The sequence below is a fragment of the Pleurodeles waltl genome, chromosome 8 (assembly GCF_031143425.1).
Source record: "Pleurodeles waltl isolate 20211129_DDA chromosome 8, aPleWal1.hap1.20221129, whole genome shotgun sequence".
Taxonomy (NCBI): domain Eukaryota; kingdom Metazoa; phylum Chordata; class Amphibia; order Caudata; family Salamandridae; genus Pleurodeles; species Pleurodeles waltl.
Genome location: NC_090447.1, coordinates 1299575905 through 1299599257, shown reverse-complemented (window position 1 = coordinate 1299599257; position 23353 = coordinate 1299575905). Strand labels below are relative to the sequence as shown.

General features: G+C 40.7%; 1 protein-coding gene across 2 annotated transcripts in view; it reads right to left on the bottom strand.

The window, feature by feature from the left end:
* The window catches only part of ZDHHC20 (zinc finger DHHC-type palmitoyltransferase 20), a 309510-nt gene that overhangs the window by 255381 nt on the left and 30776 nt on the right, over window positions 1–23353 (bottom strand). For both annotated transcript variants that reach the window (XM_069202257.1, XM_069202258.1), the window contains exon 2: window positions 2085–2111. In XM_069202257.1, coding sequence (XP_069058358.1) covers window positions 2085–2111 — 27 coding nt within the window. The remainder of the gene's footprint in view (window positions 1–2084; window positions 2112–23353) is intronic.

The window sequence follows — 23353 nt, the reverse complement described above, 5'->3', positions numbered from 1 at the left end:
CATCAAAATCCCTTTTGGCGTGGCTCAATTCTGCACCCATTTTATTTAACCTAGACATAGAACCACTAGAGGAATACCGCAATTCCACTGACGTGCTACACCACAAACATACAGATGATACACACAAGTGTATACATTTATCAACTGATTACTTTAAGAACTATATCCCAAATAACAAAAATAGATGTATTGGCAACTAAAACAAAACTAAACTAAGAATGAGTACCTCATCATTAGTCATACCCCAACCATTGACAGGGTTAAAAACTCACAGGTAAACATTTATTAAGCTGGCTTTTGCTCTAAAATAACACACAATGTCAAAATCACTTGATGTTAAGCTACACAAACACAATTTGAAAAATTCCATAAAAGTTATGAAAAAGGGACTTGCTACAAAACAAAACTCCATAGGTCTATCAAAAATGTTTTCCCATCTGTTGACTAAAAACAAGCTGTCTAAACTTTAGTTAGCGTAGCGTACAATAATGATTATCTTTACCGAGAGGTCACCCTGCTTTTCAAACTACAACAGTGACCAGTAAGTTTGACCATATCACCCCACTATCATGCAAGCTCAAACTGCTATTTCTGAAAGCACTATGTACTTTCAGATTGTCATTTGTCATTTATAAAGCACTGGAACCCAGCACACCAAACTACCTGAGGAATAAATCATATACAATAAGGCAGTCAGGGGAATCTTTAGAGGATGAATAATTGCAATATACAAACTAAATGAGGCAGTAACATTTTCACCTGATCTCCTCGATCTCACCAGATCTGGAACAATAGTCTAGCATCACTTATGATTATGTCCACTTAATACAAACACAACAATTAATAAGTTGAAATACGTTTTTAGAAAAAAGAACTATTTAAAGTTGCTATCAATATATGATAATAGTACGCTTGTGGCCTCTGTGTATCAGACATGAACATGGTTTGCCTGAGAGCATACTAACAGGCCAGACACAAGAACATGTAGCACATGAAACCAGATACCTTATTTAGGGATTAGCTGTTGTAACTGCCTGAAAAGAAAAGTCTGTAATGTCTTGTGAAAAATTACAAGATTAGTCTCTCTTCCAAGTTCAGTTATGAGGGATTTACAATGCTTTGCTTCATGTATTCTCAAAATAGCAACTCTATGCATGGATTTTCTTGAACCGGAGGACATTGATCGTAGGAACAGCCCCTAAATGCTGCCCGCAACGTGCCAAGCGGCTAGGGTAGGCCTTTCTAAATGTAAGATTGTCACGGACCCTTATACATGACAGTCTTACAAGCAACGGTCAGAGCCTTGAATTGGACCCTGGTGGCAATGGTAGCCAATTTAAGTGTGCCACATCCTGGATCTTCAGCTTGCAGAAGTTTCCTGTGTCCCAGACTGGAATTAAAACAGATTATAAGTCTTCGCATTCCAATACCGAACAAACAGCTACAAAAATCTAAGGGGCTTGTGTGGCAAAAAAAGAGGGCAACAAAAGTGCTTTTCTTACCATACTCAAAGTACTTTATCTTTTTTTTTATTATTATTTTAGGCATAAGTAACACACTCAGGGCATTATACAGTCATTCGAAAAGGTACACTAGCTTAGTTCAGCAAAGTTTGAGTTGGGGTGAATGAAAAATAAAAAGTTTATTTTCATTGAAAAGTGTATTGTAAATATGGTAACCACAACTAAAAGCACAACCACACTTTCCATTCAATCATTGCTTCCTTCTTACTCTAAAACGTATTTCAATTGCATGTATGCTTCATCAGAGGTGGCAATATCATAGCTGTCTGATCAATCTATGCCTAGCTCTACTGTTAAGGCTATATACAGAAATGCACATGACACATCCACATGTGTTAAGCTATTGAGCCACTTGGGGGAAGGTCGGTATTCTATTATGATTTTAAGGTGTATTACATACCAACATGTGAGGAATATACAGACCATGTTTCAGCATCACACTATTTAGTGTATCTAAGGTTACATTTGAATTATAAGCCTAATAAGTCTAGATAAGAAAAATCAACTATTGCAGATTGTTATGGTTTGTGGTCTCTAATAGGTAAGAAAGATGTCTCTTACCTTTTTCTCCTGTAGATTTTATCGTAACTGGAAAAAAAACATAAAACAAAATCTGAAAATGGGGATTACGTTAAGGTTTCAAAACACAATGTAAATTGTTTCCCTAAAACAAATACTGCAGTTTTACAGAGCAGGTTAATGGTACAGCAAACTCATTTAAATGTTAACACACTTGCTTTTTAAATGTCATTTGAAAAAAAGAAAATGCATTTCAGTAATGACTTAATTTTAGTCTGTAGGTGACAATTTTGCTGTCTTTAGTCAGCAACTTTATTGAACGTGGCTTAGTCAGCACTGGCGAGAGCTACTGCCAAAAGTAAAATTAAAATCCAATACACACAATGTAACTGCAAAATACATGAAAAATTACTTTTTATAAAAGTTACTGTTAGACCTGACAGCCTCTGGGTAGTCTTCTCCCAAACCTTTTGCCTGTTTTTCACCTTTTTGCTGATTTATTTTCGTTGGCCTCAGGACTCTGAGCACTTTACCACTGCTGATCAGTGCTAAAGTGCATGTGCTTTCTCCTCTAAAAATGGTAGCATTGGCTCATACCCAAATAGCATATTTAGGTTACATATAAGTCCCTAGTAAAGTGCAGTACATGTGCCCAGGGCCTGCAAATTAAATGCTACTAGTGCGATTGCAGCACTGCTTGTGCCACCCACGTAACCCTTAAATATGTCTCAGGCCTGCTACTGCACAGCCTGTATGTGCAGTTACACTGCCATGTCGACTTGGAATTTAAAACCCCTTGCCAGCCTTAAACTCCCCTTCTGTACGTGCAAGTAACCCCTATGGTAGGCCCTAGGTATCCCATAAGGCAGGGTGGTATGTAATTAAAAGGCAGGACATATACTTTTAAGTTTTGCAAGTCCTGGTAGTGAAAAACTCCCAAATTTGTTTTTCACTACTGTGAGGCCTACGTCATCAAAGGTTAACATTAGAGATTTCTTATTACGTAGGATAAGCTGTAATTCACAACTGAGAAGGAGTAGATATGTCATGTTTCGTACCTATGGGATTGTTATAATAAATTCTTTTTAATTGTAAAGTCAGATTTACTGTTACAATTTTTAAAATGCCACTTTTAGAAAGTTGGCATTTTCCTGCTCTTAGGCCTGTGTGCCTGCAGCCTGTCTCCAATACATATCTGGGATGGGCGACTGCTGGACTTTGTGCATTCCCTCCAGACAACCACACACAAAGGGAGCTTAAGTGTGACTGATGGGCCATCAACATCCTGATGACCCATCCAGGGAAGGATGGGAGGGAGGAGCTGAGACACCTGAAAAGACACTGTCCTGTTTGAATGCAAAGGGCTGCATAACTCCCTGCTGTGTTGCCCTGCTGCATTATGCTCTGCAGAGGAAGGACTGGACCCATTTCACCTGATCCCAAAGTAACATTCAAGGACTTGCCGGCTTGCCTCCTGTTCTCTGAAGTCTCAGGGACACATAAGACTTTGACCATTCATCACCTATGACACCTGGGCTTTGCATGCTGCATGTCTTGCCAGAACCTCCACATCGATGCTGTTGCACTGAACAGAACCAACGCACCACCTGCTGCAAGATCGGGTTCGATGCATCACCACTGTGGCAGAGACTGGACCAGAGCATCGCAATTAGAACCGCCTTATTGTCTCCGGAACCACCGCTTCAGAACCAACGCATTGCCGCCAATGCATGGAGAAGATCGATGCATCACCCCCTCCAGCTTGGATTAACCTGATGCATCACATTCGGAACCAGTGCTCGCTCAACACAACCGATGCATTGCCACAATTGCGTGGAGAAATCCGGTGCAACAACCCAATTATGTGGGACTCCTCAACGTAACTTGTGTAGCAACAAGGACTGAGGCACTTTTGCCCAGCGGGCTCTGCTTCACCACAGCAGGCCTGAACTCTTGACTTTGTCCCAGTCCCGCACAACCAGATATTCCAATAAGAGGTAATTGCTTCTAAGAGCTATTTTCACATTTATTCTTTAAAAAAAAAAATATTTGACTTCTACTGATGGTCTTGATTTATTTATAAAATAATCTATTTTTCTAACTTGGTATATAGTTTTTTTGTGGTATTTTCCTTGCATTACTGTTTGTAATGTTGCACAAATACTTTACACATTGCCTACTAAGTGAAGCCGGAATGCTCTGTGTCAAGCTACCACAGGGTTAGCACAAGTTAATTTATGGTGTGTATTTGGCTTACCCCTGACTAGGATTGTGGTTTCTGCTTGGACATGGTGCATACCTCTGCCAACCAGAAACTCAATTTCTAACAGTTGCCAAATATTCACATCATTGGGAGTAGTGTAAACAAGGCTTCTCTTCAGAAGAGATGGGCCAAGTACTTTAGCAAAAAGTGGAATGCTAAATATTTGATGCCAAATCACATGAACCCCAAAAAACCTAAGTATTTTTAAAGGTTAAGGAGGTACCTATCCTATTTCTTATCGGACAAAAAAAAACATACTTTCCCAAGTATTTACGAGTGCTGGAAACTATACAATGAACAATGGCACAATGAAATGAGTAATGGAAAACCACGAGAAAACACATTTTGAGATTTAGATGTTTCTTACACCTATTTTATATGAATCAATACTAATGGTTGAAGGGAGAGAGAGGTTTGTGGTTCAACTGTGTTATATTATTTTACTGAACTGTGGCTCGTGTTGGAACTGTTGCATATCTTCTCTGATGGCCTGCGGAGGTAGACGGAGGGAATATACAGTAAAACCTTCAAAAAAGATTTGAGCCATAAAAAAAATATGAGTGACTAAAGTTAATGTTTAAGTGATGGTGTTCTTCCACACATTCTGTGAATACATGCAGGTAAATGGTGTGCTGGGATGGGAAAATATCTGCATTTTAAAATCAGTAAATACATAAATGAAAATGAACTAAAGGTAAACATAATTAGCTTATATTTTTTAACTAAAAGGGTACAAAACAGGAAAGGCAGTTTTAATGCGAAAATGATTTAGACATTAATCTGCAGAATAATAAAAGAGAGAAACAAAATCCTAAATTAAATAAGAGAGCGACACTGAACCAAGCATCCGGAGCAAAGGTTTGAAACGAGACAAAAACTATCAATATGCGGTAAAATGGGTTAGATATATTTTTAGAAAAACAAATGCGGTCAATAATGTATTTGTGCCATTACCAAATATCAATCATCTCCCTACTTTTCAACTGCTAGGCAATAATAACGCGGGCAGCTAGTATTGTAATACGAAAGAAGTCATTAGTGGTTTCCGCACTGTTAAAACATCTTAACGCTCTCCCAACCATGTGGTTCGAAATGTAGGATTGTATATGGAAAAGATACAAAAAACAGTTTCCCAATAATTTGATTGCAGACGACAGTTATGGAGCCTGTGAACCCCATCCTTAGCAGCCAGCGTGCTTAATGGGATGTAGAAAATATTTCAGAATCTCATCTGTAACACCTGATCATGGATTACCAGATTTTTGTAGTTCAGTTTTGAGAAGCATTGTCTTTTGAGCCTCGTTTCACTGATAGAACCACTATGTATTAAAATGCATCATTTCATGGGCTAGACATTTCGTTTTTTTACTTCCCAGCCACTTCTGGTAGCATAGCACACCAACAGAAAAAAACATAACACACAGAAATCATAAATGACACACAACACAGAAAACATAAAAACGCAAAACGTGCAACACACGAAAGGCGCAACACACAAAAGGCACAACCACACAACACAATGCATAACACACAACATCACATCACAGGCGGCTAGCGACAACTGAAGTGGTGGTGCGAGGAAACTGGCACTGAGAGAACCCAGCAATGCCCTTAAACTCAATGCCAAAGTTCTCAAGTTTGGCTTCTTATAAAATGTTTATCACGAACCACAACTAAGAGCTCTGGATTTGAGGCTTCAAGCACTGCTAGATTCTCACAACGCCTATCAGTGGTTCAAAAAGGAGCTGACTCGAGAAAAAACACTTGCAATAAACTAAATCGTTAACATGCATTAAATTAACGTTTTAAAATGTAAACATTTTAATTCTGAAATGTTAATGTAAAGCATGTCAGCGATTTAGTTATTGTTTATATCGCTTACATATTTGAATAGAAAAATAAATATTTACTTACCCATTGGCTGCATCGTCCTCCAGTTCTGGTGTTCTTCTCCAGTATCCGGGCCCCAGAGCGAACTCCCCAACCAATCCAGACACTCTTCTCGTGCTCTTAACCAGCATGAAAGAAGTGCCAGGATCTGCTGGAGAAGGCAGGCTCAGAATTTATTCAAGAACTGGGGGCATGTGCCTGCTCTCCATCCGGTTGTGCAACACAACTCAGAGAAGATTAAAATGCGCATGTTGATATGCACATTTTAAACGGGTGATGTGTCCACCATTACTCATCCCTGCTTCCAATCTGTAGAAATGGTCCCGCTCTAACACTCAGCTCGGGCTGGCAAAGCAAAACATAAAATGGTAATAAAGTCATTTTATTACCATTTTATTTTTTACTTTTGCTCCGCCCACAGTTGGGGGCGATGCTCCTCCACCCAAATGGAGAAGCCACCGCTGAATATAATATAGTATATACTTATTGTAGAAGAGCTCTGTGTTAGCCAAAAACACTATAAATAATATTTCTCGGAAGAAACAAATTAATGCCTTAGTTAGGCTAATAAAATAATTTGTTAGCTTTTGTAAAAATATTTAATTTCTTCCAGAAGAGAAGAAATGCAGCTTGAACACTGAGCATTCTTTTATTCTTCCTGCTAATCTACTCCTGGCGAACAGGATTATGTTTATAAGGTCAAAGTCTACCATGCTTGACTCAGATAGAATAAACAAGACAAAAAAATTCTCTAAAATCCATACACACCTTCTCTTGCTGGGCCTCTGAATTAGGTTCCAGGAACAGAGTAACACTGCATTCCTTGTTGAATCACTGCTGGGTGGAACTTACAAATATCTTTCCCAGGAAATAGCTAATTGTGCTCCATTTACTCTTCAAGTGAGTGGCCCACAGAATTACAGAACTGAGTAGATTAGCATTTATTGTGCAACACCTCTGTTTAACAGACTTCTTGATGTTTATAGAAAACCCTTCATCAAGAATAATATTGTACAATAGATGTAGGTTTCTGGAGGCCAACTCTAGCAGGTCCTCTTACTGTGAAGTGGTCTACATAAGGGTTCTAGATCACCCCCTGCAGACCTAAATGAGAGATCATCACAGTAAGTACCTCTGTCAACACCCCTAGAGCAGAGCCGAGATCAAATGGAAAGCTGATCTCCTATGGCAAACTGTGGATCGTGCCAACCCTCCTTCTTGATAGCTATTGAGCTACTTCAAAAGCAAGCAGCTTGGTGGTCTCTATATCCTAGCCATTCCTACTGAGAAATGCCACCAAACTTCAAAGGTCTCTACTTGGAGTAACTGATTGAGATAAAACAGGCCTAAGATAGGACAGAAGTTCCCAATTATTTTGATTCAAATTACTGTTTTTGAACTGTCTTTTCATTACATTAATTCCATAAAGCAGAATATTTCGAAATGTTCTGTGTATGAATGAAAGCCCCAAATCTTTGGCTTTTGGTCAGTGGTTGCGGAGCATCTAATCCTCATCTTACTCTGAAACTGCCAATCTGGTGTTTTTCAGAAATATGTTTGTGAGCCCAAGACGGTGGATACTCCTCTAGTCTATTGATTCTGTAGTGTCCATGTGGTGTCATTGTACCAAATGCAGGATGGCGGTAGCACAATTACAGTTTTTGGGGTGTAGTAGCTGCATCCAAGGTCCATGCATGCTGGCCTCCTAAAGATATTACATTCAAAGTCCTGGAACAGACGAGTAACCTATTCATAATTACAATTATGGGAGTGTCTGAGATGCTGAGAACATTTTAAGCATAATGCTTCACAATCATAACGAATGATCATGTGTGTAAACATTACCAATGCAACAACTGAGATGACCTGTAGCCATTTGCAAACATTTTAGATTAAGATACATGGAGGATGGTTACTGCACAGTGAGGACAACCCCACCTCCCACTGTTTCCTCTGCTTTTGTTTCCAGTGCAGTCTGAAAGAAAATCTTGTTTTAAAGGTTGGAGTAGAGGGTACTCCATTCCAACAGATGGGATGTACTTCAGCATTTCAGCAACAGAGACTACTCCGTCCCCACCAGTGATATACAGGTTTCGTTATTTGACGGCCTCCAGCGTTAGATCTAATGGCCAATTTTCATTGCCCATCACAGCCAGGTAAAACCTGGGCAATCATGGGTGGTAGAAACTGCAAAATGACCCCTGCATCATAAGAGAGTGTTGGGGTGTGGAGGTCATTAGTTTTTTATTTTCAAAAACAGAATCTTGCTTTGAGATTTTGTTCTTGGAAATAAAAAAAATAAAAAAACGGGTTAAACACTTGACGAAAAATTGAGTCATGTTAACAGAGCCACCCGTCACACATTTGTGTGTGAGACGGGTGGCTCTGTTAACTGCAGTGCCGGTGGTTCTGCCAATGTAAGAGATGTCTCTAGATTTGGAGGACAGGTCTTCCGTTAGGGTGACAGAATATTGTACCCAGTCACACTGACAGAGTAAAGACTGTCCTCCGTGGTTTAAATAGACTCCTTGGTTTCTTCTTAGAGCAGCATCAAGGAAGGTGTACTTGCTCTTCCCCCTACAGGCAACGACCAGTGCAATGCATCTGGTGTGAGGCCTTTCTCAGAATCTTATCTGAGAAGGGAAAACGGTGCCCTAGTCCGATTGACTACAACCTGGTTCAACATCCCCAATTTGGAAATTTAAACTGGATCTTTCCTCCACTTTGCTAAACAACTTTCTAACATTCACCTTCATGGACCCTGCTTCTATAGATGCTTTTAGAAAATGCAGTCAAGTGCTGCCTGTTTCCCCCTGGTGGGAACAGGTCTGAAGAGCCCTGCTCAAGAACTACCAGCCTGCCCTACTGCTGACGACTGATTATAAGGAAAGCCCCAAGGTAAATATATCACCTCAACAGTACAAGATTTCTCTATATCTTCCTCATTGTTCACCATTCTGAGAAAGTAAGACTCAAACAATTCCACATTTGCAACTTTAGATTGAATTTCATTATAGTGAAGACCAGATCTGCCAACCTACAACTAAATTTTGTTGTGTGAAGAGGGGGCATGGCCTTGGAGAGAGAGGCTTGTGTCGAGAGCTACCTAAGAAACACTATGCCCTCCAGAAATCCCCCGACACCACTCCAGAAAAATAAAATAAAGGGTGGCTGAGGCTGCCGCTGGTGTCCAGGGGTGTTTTCAAACCCTGTAACGAACTTTGGCTGCTTACAGTCTGCAAACATGAACTGAAAAGCCACTTTGTGTAGTGACTACCATCTCACCTTGCCTACCACTGTGTGATTTCAGCTCTTCCCCAGCTGATCATGTAAAGGGAGCCAAAAGTTGTGTGCCACACGGTGGTACTGTGTGGGTTGGCAGGTCTGGAAGACAGTGGTTAAGTGTCTTCCATAGATAGAACAAAATGGGTTAAAAGAAGACGGAAAAATATACAATCTAATCATTACTCTTTTTTTTGTTTCTTAGTATCACCCTTATTATTAATTAATGCCTTTGAACCATCATCAGATGTACTCCTTAGCACTTGACAAAAATAACCAATTCCTTAATCTGTAAAGAAAATATGGACTATGTGTTTCTCTTAGTAAAAGCCACAAGTGTCCAAGTCGCCCCCTCTCCAACTCCGATGAAAAACCTGCCAGGTCTAGTTTGTGGCTGCAGTTCACAATGTAGTGTTTGCTCACCCTGCCTGATCCTCATCGGCTTCCAACATGCCCCACAGGCTCTTAATTTGCACCTTTTTGGGGCCCTCTACTGCCTGTCACAGGAAAGTCAGCACATCGGACAACTGTACTTCTTCAGCACTTTCTGGCCATAGTACTCAGGAACATATGGCTAGGACAGCAAAACCACTATTCATCTCATTCGGTGGCCCATATGTCTAAATGACAGGCAAATGCAGACAAAACCCAGGGAATTGCCACCACTTCAAAAGCTAGGCCCTACTCCAACCCAAGGGATTTTGTCTCACAAAAAGCAAGCAGAAGAACATTTCCCGTAACGTTTGAAACAAAAACCGAGCACAACAGAGCCCTGGCCTCACTTCCAGCTCAGCCTTCCTTCATACTGAAAAACAAACAAAACATTAGCTTACTTTACTGGAGTGCCCCACAACACCAACTGATCCCATGACAGAACAATGAAAGATACCAGTGTACGTCAGAAATCAAGCATACTGCAGTGCATGTCTGGAGAAGGGGAATCAGCTTATTAACCTTTTCGGTGCGGGCGTCGGCCACTGGCCGACGCCCACACACCCTCCCTGGTGCGGGTCACGACCAGTGGCCGACACCAGGAAGGGTATTAATAAATCCTCGGGTGCATAGCACCCGAGGATTTATTATTATTTTTTTACCCTTCCCCCGGGAGACACGGAAGCTTCCATGTCTCCCCCTGCCCCCCACGAGGCGCGCTGACGTTTCAAAGGTGTTTTCCCCTTGAGGCCGCTTCCTGCTTTGATGGGGAAAACGGCCTTTCCCACGTTCGGGAAGGCCTCGTAAGAAAGGGGAGAGTCTCCCCTTTCTTACGAGGCCTTCCTGAAAGTGTTTCCTGGCCCCCGATCGCAGCACAGCTGCGATCGGGGGCCAGGAAACACCACTAGACGCCAGGGATTTCACTTTGGGGGGGGTGGCCCCCTCGGAAAACGGGCCGCCCCCCCCCCCGGGCATATTTTGTATAAAAAAAAAAAAAGGTAGGTGCCCCCTGGGGGGACTGTGACGAATGGTATGTGACAAGGTGTTTTTTGAGTTTCTTGAAAGTACGTGCTGATTGAGGGAAGAAGCACAGGTAAGGTGGCCTCTACTGTTGCACGTATCTCACACACACCATCGATTTTGTGACTGTCTACGTAGGCTAGTGTTTTAGAGCAACAGTTTAGCCAATAGCAGAGATGGCATCTTGATGGATGACTGCTGCCTGCACTCAGGTTATAGAGGACCGCTCTGACATAGGATCAGAGACTAAGACATCAGATACTGAGACAGCATCTGGGGGATAGGCCAATGGCGCAGACTCTGGGAGTGATTTTTCAGTAAGAGGAGTCCCATTCGATAACTCCTCTTCCAGTACATTATGAGGGAGGTGATTAGGACAGTCCTGCTGTCCCTTCTCAAGCTGTTCGTGCAACTGGGTAATAGTGGGTTAGGCCAACCCAGAGAGCAGGTGGATGCGGCGGCAAGCAGAGAGAGAGAGTGCTCTCTTGGGAGCTCCCCAATTTAGTTCAGCCCCAAATTCCACCGCCCAAATCGTATTGTGGAGACATCAAAATTATCTATCACAAAACAAACTGGTTTTGTAAGGCAGGCACCTGTGTTTTTGGTCCTGGGTTCGGCGGCCATATAGAGAAACATAGTAAACCCAAACATTTCTGGAAACTAGACATTCGAGGGAGTCCACAGAGGTGTGACTTGTGTGGATTCCCCAAAGTTTTCTTACCCAGAATACCCTGCAAAGCTGAAATGTTGAAAAAAAAAAAGCTCATTTTTTCTCGCATTTCTGTCACACAAACTACAGGAATATGCTGGGATCCACAACATTCCTACCACCCAGTGACTCCTCACCTGTCCTGATAAAAACACTACCCCACTTGAATGGATCACCCCAGGGTCAACAGCTGCCTCACGCAAGGACCAACATTGACAGTTGTGTGATCTATTCCTGTCGCGGGAACCAGGCCTAACCACACAAGTGAGGTATCATATTTATCGGGAGACTTGGGGGAACGCTGGGTGGAAGGAAATTTGTGGCTCCTCTCAGATTCCAGAACTTTCTGTCACCGAAATGTGAGGAAAACGTGTTATTTTAGCCACATTTTGAGGTTTGCAAAGGATTCTGGGTAACAGAACCTGGTCAGAGCCCCACAAGTCACCTCATCTTGGATTCCCCTGGGTTTCTAGTTTTCAAAAATGCATAGGTTTGGTAGGTTTCCCTATGTGCCGGCTGAGCTAGAGGCCAAAATCTACAGGTAGGCACTTTGCAAAAAACAGCTCTGTATTTTGTCAAAAAATGGGATGTGTCCACGTTGTGTTTTGGGGCATTTCCTGTCGCGGGCGCTAGGCCTACCCACACAAGTGAGGTATCATTTTTATCGGGAGACTTGGGGGAACATAGAATAGCAAAACAAGTGTTATTGCCCCTTATCTTTCTCTACATTTGTTCCTTCCAAATATAAGAGAGTGTGTAAAAAAGACGTCTATTTGAGAAATGCCCTGCAATTCACATGCTAGTATGGGCACCTCGGAATTCAGCGATGTGCAAATAACCACTGCTCCTCAAAACCTTATCTTGATCCCATTTTGGAAATGCAAAGGTTTTCTTGATACCTCTTTTTCACTCTTCATATTTCAGCAAATGAATTGCTGTATACCCAGTATAGAATGAAAACCAACTGCAGGGTGCAGCTCATTTATTGGCTCTGGGTACCTAGGGTTCTTGATGAACCTACAAGCCCTTTATATCCCCGCAACCAGAAGAGTCCAGCAGACAAAACGGTATATTGCTTTTCAGAAATCTGACCTCGCAGGAAAAAGTTACAGAGTAAAACATAAAGAAAAATGGCTGTCGTTTTCAGCTCAATTTCAATATTTTTTTATTTCAGCTGTTATTTTCTGTAGGAAAACCTTGTAGGATCTACACAAATGACCCCTTGCTGAATTCAGAATTTTGTCTAGTTTTCAGAAATGTTTAGCATTCCGGGATCCAGCATTGGTTTCACACCCATTCCGGTCACTAACTGGAAGGAGGCTGAAAACACCAAAAATAGTAAAAATGGGGTATGTCCCAGTAAAATGCCAAATTTGTGTTGAAAAATTTGGTTTTCTGATTCAAGTCTGCCCGTTCCGGAAAGGTGGGAAGATAGTGATTTCAGCACCAGAAACCCTTTGTTGATGGCATTTTCAGGGAAAAAACCACAAGCCTTCTTCGGCAGCCCTTTTTTCCCATTTTTTTGGAAAAAACTAAATTTTCACTGTATTTTGGCTATTTACTTGGTCTCCTCCAGGGGAAACCACAAACTCTGGGTACCATTAGAATCCCTAGGATGTTGGGGAAAAAAGGACGCAAATTTGGCGTGGTTAGCTTATGTGGACAAAAAGTTATGAAGGCCTAAGCGCGAACTACCCCAAATAGCCAAAAAAGGGCTCAGCACTGGGGGGGAAAAGGCCTGTCTCTGCAGAAAGGGTTCATTTGTGAGCATTAGCAAGCAGCGTAGAAAAATAAACAGAATCCTGCCCTGAAATCTAAATCAATTTATCACCACAGTTGTATTACTGCTGATTTGTCTTTTAAACAGGCAGTGCAGGAAAACAAACCAGGAAGGAGAAAACTTATTTTTAAATGCATAAACTTGCATTGTACAACATTTTTATGGTGATAAAAACTCAAACTTCAGTCATCTCAATATAATAATTTATGTCCGTTCTCTTCACCAATATAAGGGCTGGGTTGAACATCCCTTAAAACTCAGTTTCAACTTCATGGTAAAAGGACCCACTCAAATGATTCATGGCCCAACTCTTTGAGCACCTAACAAACCGGGCTGGTTTGTGCTTCCCTATATACCATTCCTCCTGTGAGCGAGTCTGGCCACAGCTTGATCATTCTCAAAGCCCCACTTAAAACACCCTCTCAAGTAATGCATATGACAGGGCAATTTAAACTGCATCAAAGCCACTGAAACTTAAAACTTTGTTCACACTGAAGTTACTTAACTTACTACTATTTATTGAAAAATCTCTCATTTTTCTCAAATATGCAAATCTCAGCAACTAGTGCGTGGTTCGGCCATCGCTGCCATCTGTGGGCCCGATTCTCAAACTGCATTTATTAGTACATAAATTAGTACCACAGTAGAATTACTTATGTAGTACAATAAATAATTTGCACACCTATGGATAAAGACCTCTGCCTCTCCTACCTTTTCTATGCAAAGTCTCCATACACAGGTATATATTTTTGTAGCAAATTTGGGGGCAGAAAGGGGAGTGGTGGAAATTATAGAATATTTACTACTAAATAGGAAGACTTTTGGGATATTTAAGGAAAGGTTTTGCAGAGACATTCTAATAAATAAAATACACACCCACAAAAAAGCAAGACAACTGCAATTCACAATATACACTTCTAAAGTTACTACAGCCCTAGGGGTGCCTAAACAGGTGTAGATGCACTTCAGACAAGCATTGGAGAAAAAGAATAACCACATATAGCCAACCACTTGTACTGCAATCAATGAACACAGGAAATTAAAACACCATCCCACAGAAACTAATTAAATTAGCTAAACATTTACAACTATACATTTGTGATAGATTTAAATTTTCACAATCTGTAAGCAGCCTATATATTCAATATAATTATTGAAACAGGTCCTTTCAGTCAGTCAAAGGTGTTTCATTCCACATAAAGGGATCATCATAAGGAATTGAATCAAACTCCGCCCGAGACAGTAAAGAGTAAACTAAAAAACATACATAAAGAAAATGACAACATATATAGAAATTAAAATATTAAAGACTGACATACCAAATAAAAATGTACACTTATTATAGCTTTGTATTACTAACATACTACTGAAGCATATACACTAAATCAATGTTGGGGGATGCAGTTGTATCTGCAAGAATAAGAGAAAAGGGACATTGAGAGAGGATTCAAGAGAAAGGAGTCATAGAAGTGAATTAATAAATCCTGCAGATTCTTTTATTCAGACGCAAGCAACATTGCTTTGGGTATAAAAATGCTATCATAACTTTGTATTTGAACAGTTTTACTGTTTTGCTAGGATTTCCCCACCCATCCCAGAGCACAATATTGTGCCGAGCAGCTGGAGGCCTTGTGGATACATAACTCTTGGGAAACCATGGGCTCTGCAGTACATATGTGTCAGTCTATTTGTCCAGCATACCCCATTGTTATTTGTTTCCACCTTAGGGTATTTATTTCGTTTGGGTTGCCTAAAAATGAATTGTCTTCCTCCTTGCTTCCTTTAAACATTTAAGAAACTTCAACCTGGTTTCATTTTCTCTATATTCCTGCAAGGTTCGTTTAAGAGAGTTACTCTTCAATATAATTTGTCTGGCAAATTATATCAGCAGGTCTTTCTAAAGTTTTTCTCCTACAAACGAACACTTTTCAGGATTCGTGTAAGTTAACACATTGATAACTGTGTTGGTCATTATCAGAACATACTGGTCATTTTACTTTAAAAGAAAATAGTATTTGAAGAACCAATTCAACTATAATATTGGCAGGGCCACGTGAATTAGGCTGCAGGTGATGGCCAAATTATATAGTAGGGTTGACTAAATTATGCATGACGAAAAGGCAAATCATGCACCATGTTAGTAGTACTTAATTTTTTTGCCATTTCTACTTTTGTTAACACTGAATGGGCAAGGGTTGCACCTCATTAGTATCAGTTTAACACCAAAACATAGCAATAAGCAGCAGAAACGTGACTAGTCAACCTTTACAGAGGGCCTTTCACTGCACAGTAACACGGGTCGCTGCATTTGTAATAACTTTTGAACCGTCTGACACAAACCTTTTTGGGGTAAAATCTGCAGACTATGCACCAGATGATAGATTGTGAGGCAAATGTAGTAGCTACATAAATATGGAGGAAACTGTGTTGCTGCATAATTCCAGTGGCCATGAATATTGATATGTTTGTTCCACCTCAGAATGAGATGTGGACACACTTGCAGATGAAGAGATGGCGGAGGCCAGGGAAGCCCAGCTCAACTTGGTGATCATGACCAGACTTTGTCTAATACAATTTACAGAGCATACCTTACACAACACAGACTCTGGAGGATGGGAATAATGCCGCCCTGACTTGCCTTAGAGATGTTGGACACAAAAGGGAGACCTTCTCCACACAATGTGGAGATGTTCAAAGGTACAATTATATTGGGGACGGATTCTCTCCTGTCTAGACTCAGTCCTGGGATGGAGTTTACCATTAGATCCAAAACTAGTCCTCCAACACACGTACCCTGACCTGGATGGCAACCACCATAAACTGACACTGCTCTGGTTGTGACTAACCATAGTAAGCGCAATATAGCTCGACACTGGGAAGACAAACGCACCCTTCCCTGGAGGACTGGCTGAAAGGGTTAAACCACTGAATGAGTATGTGAGAAACCAATATATGAGGCTAGAGATTGCCCCAAAAGCACATGGAAATATGGGAGAAGTGGGCAGAATACGGAGGCATTCTCATCACACTGGGGTCACTAGGACAGTAAAATTAGACATGAAAAACGCACATACAAGAATTAACCACATTTAGCCCCGGGCAACCATGTAAGACTTCACCCTGTCTCAAAAGAGGGAAAAGGAGATTGGAAGGAGGGGGGAAGCAGAAGTGTGAAAAGAGGATGGTCATGGATGTAGTCTTTGTGGTTCTTTTTCTGGGACCTTGGTATGTAAAATTATATATTGCTATCTTGCTACTCAAAACTCAATAAAATAGGTTAAACAAAAAAAAAACAATCAGCAGTAGTGCCTGGATACCCTCACAGGTAATAAGTTACACCATACAAATCAACATAACATAGTTCTACACACTGCGGAGTACAGAAATCCAGCTAGTGGTACTAAATTTGTATAGGTATTACAAACGCAAATATAGTAGCTACCAGGGCTCACAGTTAGAAATTACAATGGCGTGACTGTCTTTCAGTCATTTTTGTGCTTCTTCTTAAGTTTTTGTGAATTTTCAAGCAGCCATTTTGGATATACTTGGGGGGAGCATGCACATCTGAGTGGCACAGCTGAGTGAGATCACAGTGACGACACTGGAGACAGAGTAGCAGCAGCCAGTGGGAAAGGAAGGCCGATGCTGCACAGACATGAGACTAGGCTCACCCAGGCATATTCAGGAGGTACCAAGATTCAAAGACTGGGTGCCCTTCATAAAATGTTACCAGCTATGGCACCCCTCCTGTTTGAGGAGAGACAGGAGGGGTGTCTCTCCTCAGGGAGGAGGGGTGCCATAATAGGGAAGGAGGGAACCCTAGAAGTGTTGACTCTGTGGAGGGATAGGACACTCCAGTTTCTGAGCATAGTGAGAGATTTTGTATGAGCAGTTGAAGGTAGCATCTTGCTCAGAATTTCCTGTTTGTCAGCACCGCAGTTTGACTGTATGCAATGAATGTGTGCAATGACTGAATGCCTCTGAAACCAGACTTGAACTGGCTGCCCCAGAGGACAGGAGTCAATTTAGTTGGGGATAAAATGCCTCCCCCACCCATTTTTCCTCAACTATACTGAATCGCCCTTTTGGTAAAAGGTGCACTCTCCAATAGGAAAATAAAATCTTAAGCACTAAAGTGACAGTGCCGACCACACAGCCGGTAAGCCAGCAGTGGGATTAGTGTAAAAGGCCTGGGATATTAGTGGGGAGCGTCTTACCACTGTACTTGGCGGCTGAGCGGGTGCAATGAGTTTCTCCTAAAAGGTCCAATTTTGGTGGTCTACTTGAGTTCTCTCTAGAAGGTCAGGACGATAAGGATTCTCAGAAATACATGATTTATGGCCTGACCAGCTATAAACTGTAGACTGGCTTCAGTTTTGATCCTAAAGTGAATTGGATAAAAGTGGGGGCTATTAGTTGTTACAGTTGTTAGTAGCGTTTAAACACTTTCACTCAACTGATTTGATTTTTAAACTGTTAAGAGTCTAAGATTCATTGAGTTATTTTGACCTTTGGCAAGGTGACTGGAGAAAATATGAGGTTTGTCTGTTTATCCGATTAGCTTTTACAGTTTAATTGTAATAATGCCAGCTAATAATTACGCTCAGAGTGTGTGTTGAAAAAAAGGTGTGGTGGAAAAATGTAATTATTTGTTTCTACCTACTTCCCCCAGACTTATCTCAAAATGGGAATAGTGCACCAGTTTCAGTACACATCCCAATCGAAATGACAGTTTTTCAGCTACAGCAGTTGAGGATGTTCTTAATTTAGTTACTGACAACGTCACGGAGCGTCTTTCTAAGCATGGTGATAGGAGAGTTCCAGAGGTATTTTTTCGCTGTTTAAATTTAGGATTTAATGAACATTTTGTTCTAGTAGAGATTTTTTTTTTTGCAGTCTATTTATTTTCTGCAGATGATTAATCTGTATATTCTAAATGTATGCAATCTATTCTTTTCTAACCTCTATAAATGTAGGGGCAGTGCCAAAAGCACCCTTGCTTAACATGTTTTTGATGCAGACAAACACATAGCAAGCCAAACAACTGACCTACTTCAGAGAATAAGAGAGAGGTTAAATTACAGAACAACATGAAGTGGAGTTTGGGAATTTTACATTTTAAATGGGTTCAAGTGATAAGCAACCAGTGGAAAGTTTTGGCATCCTGTAACCAGACTATGGTTTCTCTCCTCTAATACCTCTTTTAGTAAAGACCTTTCAGTTGGTACTGAAAAAGAAAAGGCCAGTGTTAAGATGTCAGAATTAAAAGAAAAAGGATTATGGAGTAGGTCGGAGGAAGACGCAGTCATCACTGTATTAACTCCCCCATATATACAGAAGACTACAGGCCTTGTCTATTTCATGCCTCAAAAGAAGGGGATGAGCAACTCTAAACTTCAGTCTCTGAACCGAACTAAACTTCTTACAGCCTTTGACGTCAGTGTGACCTTGAAAGAAAGTAGCTTGAGATTTAGGTTTGGTGGGCTTTTGTGTGGTCCAAGGGTGCAAAGTTACGAGAGTTCAATTTGATTCTAAAATGGTGGCATCTTCAATTTCAGAAGGAAGGGGAGAGCTATACTCTTTAGGTAATAAGCTTGAGAGGGTCCTTTGGAGCTAGACAGAAAAAACAATTAGCTAGCCATATGTAAACACCTTTACTTTTAACTAGACATGGTGGGTTGGCATCTATACGTGCTGAGTTGTACGACTCCTCTCAAAATAAAACTTGGTAGAATGAGCAAGAGTCAAATAGATGGACAGACCCAACCAGAAGTAAAAGGACAATATCAATTTAAAATGATATGTTTGGAAACATAGAATACACATTTTTCGTGCTGGCCAAATACTTAGTGTAATAGCAGTCCAAAAGGACTAGGTCGGTTGAGTGACTGCTCTTAAGTGAAATAACAATCTTTAAGCACAATGAATTTAAAATCTCAAGATATAAATTTAGAGAAATATTCAATTGTGTTATCCAGCTACCTACATAGAACCTATTTTAGTCCCAAACGAGTGTGGAAGATGAGCCAAGGAAACAGCCCTTTATGTGAGCATTGTAGGGAAACATCTGGCAGAGGATTCACAAAGCAGTGACAAAATGTAGTGGCAACACAGCCAATCCAGACTACAAAGTGCCATTGTTGGGGATTATGGAAGGGTGGGCAAATATGAGAGCCCAAAGGACTCTGGCTGGAGTGAGATTCTTGACTGCCAAAATATACAGTGTGAAGGTAGCAATGCGACAATGCCCCCCTGCTGAAAGACTGGTTTCGAGAAACGGAGTACTGTGCAGTGACAGAAAGGCTGGTATATATATGATGGGGTAGCAAGGCAAAGTATCAGAAAATATGGGGCCAGTGAATATCCTGTCAAGCCGGCTGTTGACTGTGTTGATTTGTTCAATTAAATCAGTTCAACTTAAGGACCTTAAGGAATTGAATTTGGGAACCTGGAGACCACCTTACCCTACTGATATGTCATGTCGATGCCTCCGACGTAGAATGGTATGTTCAACTTAAAATAAGAGTTCTGCATTGTTAAAAAGCTGATTTCAATTCTTGGAGCACCTCTGGATCGAATAGAACTGGCTCTCCTTTGGGTGGTTTGTCGGAAGTTGTTTCATTTTGAGAAAATAACTCAATGGGATGAGTCATAAATATAATAAAAGCAAAAGTGACGCTGATAACCACTGCTTGAATAGTTTAAAAAATAAATATCATGCATTGCTGTTACAAAAGAAGCATTCGTTTTAGGTGTGTAATTGGTGTAAAATGCATGAAGCAATAACACAAACCATTCAAAAACATTCTGGCTCTTGGTAAATAATAAAAGTTAATGGAATCTACCAAAACCTTGAAGGCAAGCATATCGGAAGAGCAATAGGTCAGATTTATATCCAATATATACAAAATGTCTTCCTTAAGATTTAAAATGTATTTAATGTAGGTTACTCTCTGGGTTCTTACTAAATGTTGCTGCAAGAAATAAGTATTATTGCTGACATAATTAGAACTTGAAAACCATCACGGGGATGTTGGCCCATATAGTCTTCAGCAATATTATTTCATGCAAATTCACTTTAGTGGGCCGCAAACTAAGCCCTTTCTTTAAATGGTTTCCATCTAGTTGTGGTGATGCCCAATTCATTGTGCAGTCCCATTATTAGGCAGACTCCTTAAAAAGGTAATCCGAGTGAGCCAGCAAATTGAAAACTGATCTCTAGGTCTAATATTTATGCAAAACCCTCCTAAGTTTTTGACTAGTGTGGTTCTCTGGTCAGCAACAGGAAAATCCAATGTTGGAATCTATGTTGCTGCTCTGTGGATTTCCGGGCTGCTATTGACTAGGGCGATCAGAACATATTATAGAACAAACTCGAGCATTAGAAATACAGCGAATGTAAATATAAATGAGAATTCCATTTTAGCTGAAAAAAATCCCACTAGAAAATGGCTTGAGGTAGGGGTTTGTTTTAGCCCCTCTTCTTTTCAGCTTTTTAATCTCAGATCCACAGATCGAAGTGGGCAGGGAATGGGTGAACGGAGTCCCCAAGCTTTATTAATTTGATCAAAACAGTTGCTAGACTTTTTATTTAAAAAACAACAGTTCGAGTGGTTGAGTTGCCGCAGGTTTAAAGTTGAAGAAAAAAAAAAAAAGGACGTCTTTGCAGTGATGTGAGCAAGTGAAAAGGCAAATAAAGAAGAACCAAACCTTCGCTACATGAAAAAAATTAAATATGTGAAATTGGTTAACCAGCAATTCTAAAGACTCCTTGGGAGGCAGTATAGGCTTTAATTGATAGAATCCGGATTTTGTACTTTTAATGGAACCCACTAAAATGGTTTGCACTACGTACAATCAGCATATTACTGAAAATAGAACTCTAGAAAGCAATCTAAACATTTAAAGAAAATATTTGTGCACATTTTGTGTGCGACTTCATATTGTATGGAATACTTTTTTTTTTTTTTTTTTAAACTGACCTACTTATTCACAGTGTTCCGCCCTTGACAAATATTCTTAAATCACCTTCTAACTTCAGGATTTTTGCCACAATCTCTTAAACATGTGGTCATCAAACCTCTCCTGAAAAAAACCCAATCTTGACCCTACTTTGTTCAGCAATTACAGGCCCATCGCTCTCCTTCTAGTTCTAGCCAAAATCATGGAAAAGCACGTTAACAAGCAATTGACATGCTTTCTCGAGGACCATTAACTCCTAGATTCTACCCAAATGGGATTTAGACCCCAATACAGCACAGAGTCAGCTCTTCTGGCAGTTACTGAAAATACCCGCCAATTGTTGGATCATGGAGGACACGCATCCATCATCCTACTCGATCTCAGTGCCGCCTTCGACACTGTAGACCATAATATTCTCCTCCATAGGCTTTCTAATATAGGGATAGAGCGTACAACACTAGCTTGTTCTCCTCATTTCTAAACGGTAGAACCTTCCAAGTCTTTGACCAGTCCTTCCTGTCTGATTTATTCCCCCTTACCTGTGGTGTTCCACAGGGCTCCTCTTTGAGCCCTACTGTTTTTAATATTTATCTTTCGTCTCTAGCTAAAGTTGTAAAACCATACAATCTTTCGGTGGTCGCATATGCTGACAACCCCAAACTAGTAGTATCCTTTCTAACGCCAAGGATCCTTCCCTGACGAATCTTTTGCTCTGCCTTGCTGACACTGGTAAATGGATGAACATGTCTAAATTGAAACTCAATGATAAATCAGAGGTGATGATTGTAGGCAATGGTGCCCCTTCTAATCTGCTGACATTATACCCTAAGCTTCTCAGCAACTTTTCTCCCCCCAGGGATCATATTAAGAGCCTTGGCTTCTGGCTTGTCGCCTCACAATGGAGCAGCAATCTAAAAAGATCTCCTCATTCTGTTTCGGCCTCCTTAGAACTCTAAGGAAAATCTTTAAGCTGTTACCCCCTCCAGCAAGAAGAATTCTCATCCAGGCTATGATACTTTCCTGATTTGATTATGGGAACTCCCTTTTTCTTGGCTCCCCTGATTATGTAGTGAAGAAACTTCAGGTTGTACAAAATGCTGCTGCAAGACTACTTATGAATCTACCCAGACATCAATCAGCCAAAGCAGCTTTAGCATCCCTTCATTGGCTACCTATAAAAACAGCGGATTCATTTTAAGGCACTCTGCATGATACATAAAGCCCTACATAATAAAGGTCCCCACTTCCTCAGACAAATCATCTCCCCTTATATCCCTACAAGAACTTTGAGATCCTCTACCACCCAGCTAGTTCACATACCACGCTTTAAGAGGTCATCACTGGAGGTAACTCCTTTTCAGTGAAGGCATCCCGCCTTTGGAACTCTTTACTTTTAGTACTCCGGCAAGAAACCTTGGAACTAATGTTCCAAAAAAATTAAAGACCTTCCTTTTTTCAGCCTAATCCTAATCCTTTTACTTTTATAGTTTATTTCCTGGGTCAGAGTTGTCACTTCCTTTTAGCGCTGGGAAGCCTTCGGGCAGCCATGCACTTTATAAATCTGTTAAACTAAACTAAACAATGCTTTCTCCCACAGGCTTGGACCTCTGAGCACTATAAATACGTCACTATTCCCCCAGTACACCGACCAGTATTCAAACCAGAGACCATATGGTTACACCTACAGTGATCGCATTAACCAACTGAGCTGTCCTGCCAGAAAAATGCATTTCCCCAAATACATTACAGTTGCATTTATTATTCAGTCAAGGTGTGTGCATTATTATATTTTATATGCAGTTACCTGAACGTTAAAGGCCAACAAAAAAGTTTCATACTTTTCCTTACGCACTTCAACGCCTGGCCAAACTTCCAGATTTTTCTTTTATTGAAGACAAGTTGATTCTCCCCTAAAATATAAGAAACGTTTTCAACCCTGCTTTAGGGGCGACATCTTGCAATCAGGAACCTCC